The following is a 1,009-nucleotide window of genomic DNA, read 5'->3' as shown; positions in this document are numbered from 1 at the left end:
GACTCTGGTGCTCTTTGCTTGGGTGATCATGCAGCTGCTTACGAGTATGTATTCTGTATTTACAGTCTTGCATGTCATTATTTTTGTTTCCACTTCATTTCATTTGGAGTATTTAAGAATTGCATATTTAGTATATTTTTATTTGCTACTGTGTTTCCCCTTTAACCAAAATAGTACAGTTATTCAATCTGCAGTCATTGTAGTGGTTTATACATTTACTTGGCAAGTGAATGGTTGCTGGTTCAGCTAAAGACCATTAATATTTTTTATCAGAGTACCATTTGCACTTGTTTGTCTATTCGAGAGGTCTTTGTACTTCCATCTTTTAGGAACAGTCTTATCTACTACCTTAGTACATATCTACTATTATATGAAGATTTGTCTGTATGAGTTTTGCAGATGTTCTGTTATTTTATATTTTATTATTCAACTGAACTGAGGGTACATCTAAAGAAACCAAAAGAATAAGTCAGATCATGTTCCATCCTTTCTCTTTACAGAGCCATTTGTTCTCACCCTGGTCACAACGGATGCCTTTAAAGCCGATGCTGCAGTAGCAGGTTCCGGTCACGTAGTCACAGGTGGCATTGTTCATACACTCACACAGCTGCTGGCAGCCGTAGCCAAATGTCCCTGCGGGACACTCTGGACACAGGAACAGGGATTTAAGACATCTTGAACTTTAACACGTGAATGTGCAACTCTCCTGCATGTAAGAACCACTAAACACACTCACTGAGCTCACAGCTGTGTCCTATAAAGCCTGTCCTGCAGGAGCACTGTCCCGTGATGTGGTCACAGTCTGCTCCATTCTGACAGCGACACACCTCAGCACAGTGAGAGCCGTAGAAACCTGCAGGACAGCCTGAAGGGAAACAACCACTGGTTTAAAAAAAATCTATATTATGCTTTACATGTGGACAAGAATTTTCAGTAGCAGCAGCAATTTCACTCTGTCACTCTGAACCCATCTCTGTGCAGAGACATGATCAAAAACTTGAAATGTCTT

At 40.4% G+C, this 1,009-nt stretch overlaps 1 protein-coding gene across 1 annotated transcript in view; it reads right to left on the bottom strand.

Annotated features, from left to right (window-relative positions):
* LOC102211329 (multiple epidermal growth factor-like domains protein 10) overlaps positions 1-1,009 on the bottom strand; it is an 83,690-nt gene that overhangs the window by 18,184 nt on the left and 64,497 nt on the right. The window contains exons 14-15 of the mRNA XM_013913297.1: positions 737-865; positions 517-645 (exon numbers count right to left, since the gene is read on the bottom strand). Of these exons, the coding sequence (XP_013768751.1) occupies positions 517-645; positions 737-865 (258 nt within the window). The remainder of the gene's footprint in view (positions 1-516; positions 646-736; positions 866-1,009) is intronic.

This window comes from Pundamilia nyererei, unplaced genomic scaffold (genome assembly GCF_000239375.1).
Source record: "Pundamilia nyererei isolate P.nyererei 1_Seehausen unplaced genomic scaffold, PunNye1.0 scaffold00124, whole genome shotgun sequence".
Classification (NCBI taxonomy): domain Eukaryota; kingdom Metazoa; phylum Chordata; class Actinopteri; order Cichliformes; family Cichlidae; genus Pundamilia; species Pundamilia nyererei.
This window is presented reverse-complemented; position numbering and strand designations above follow the sequence as displayed.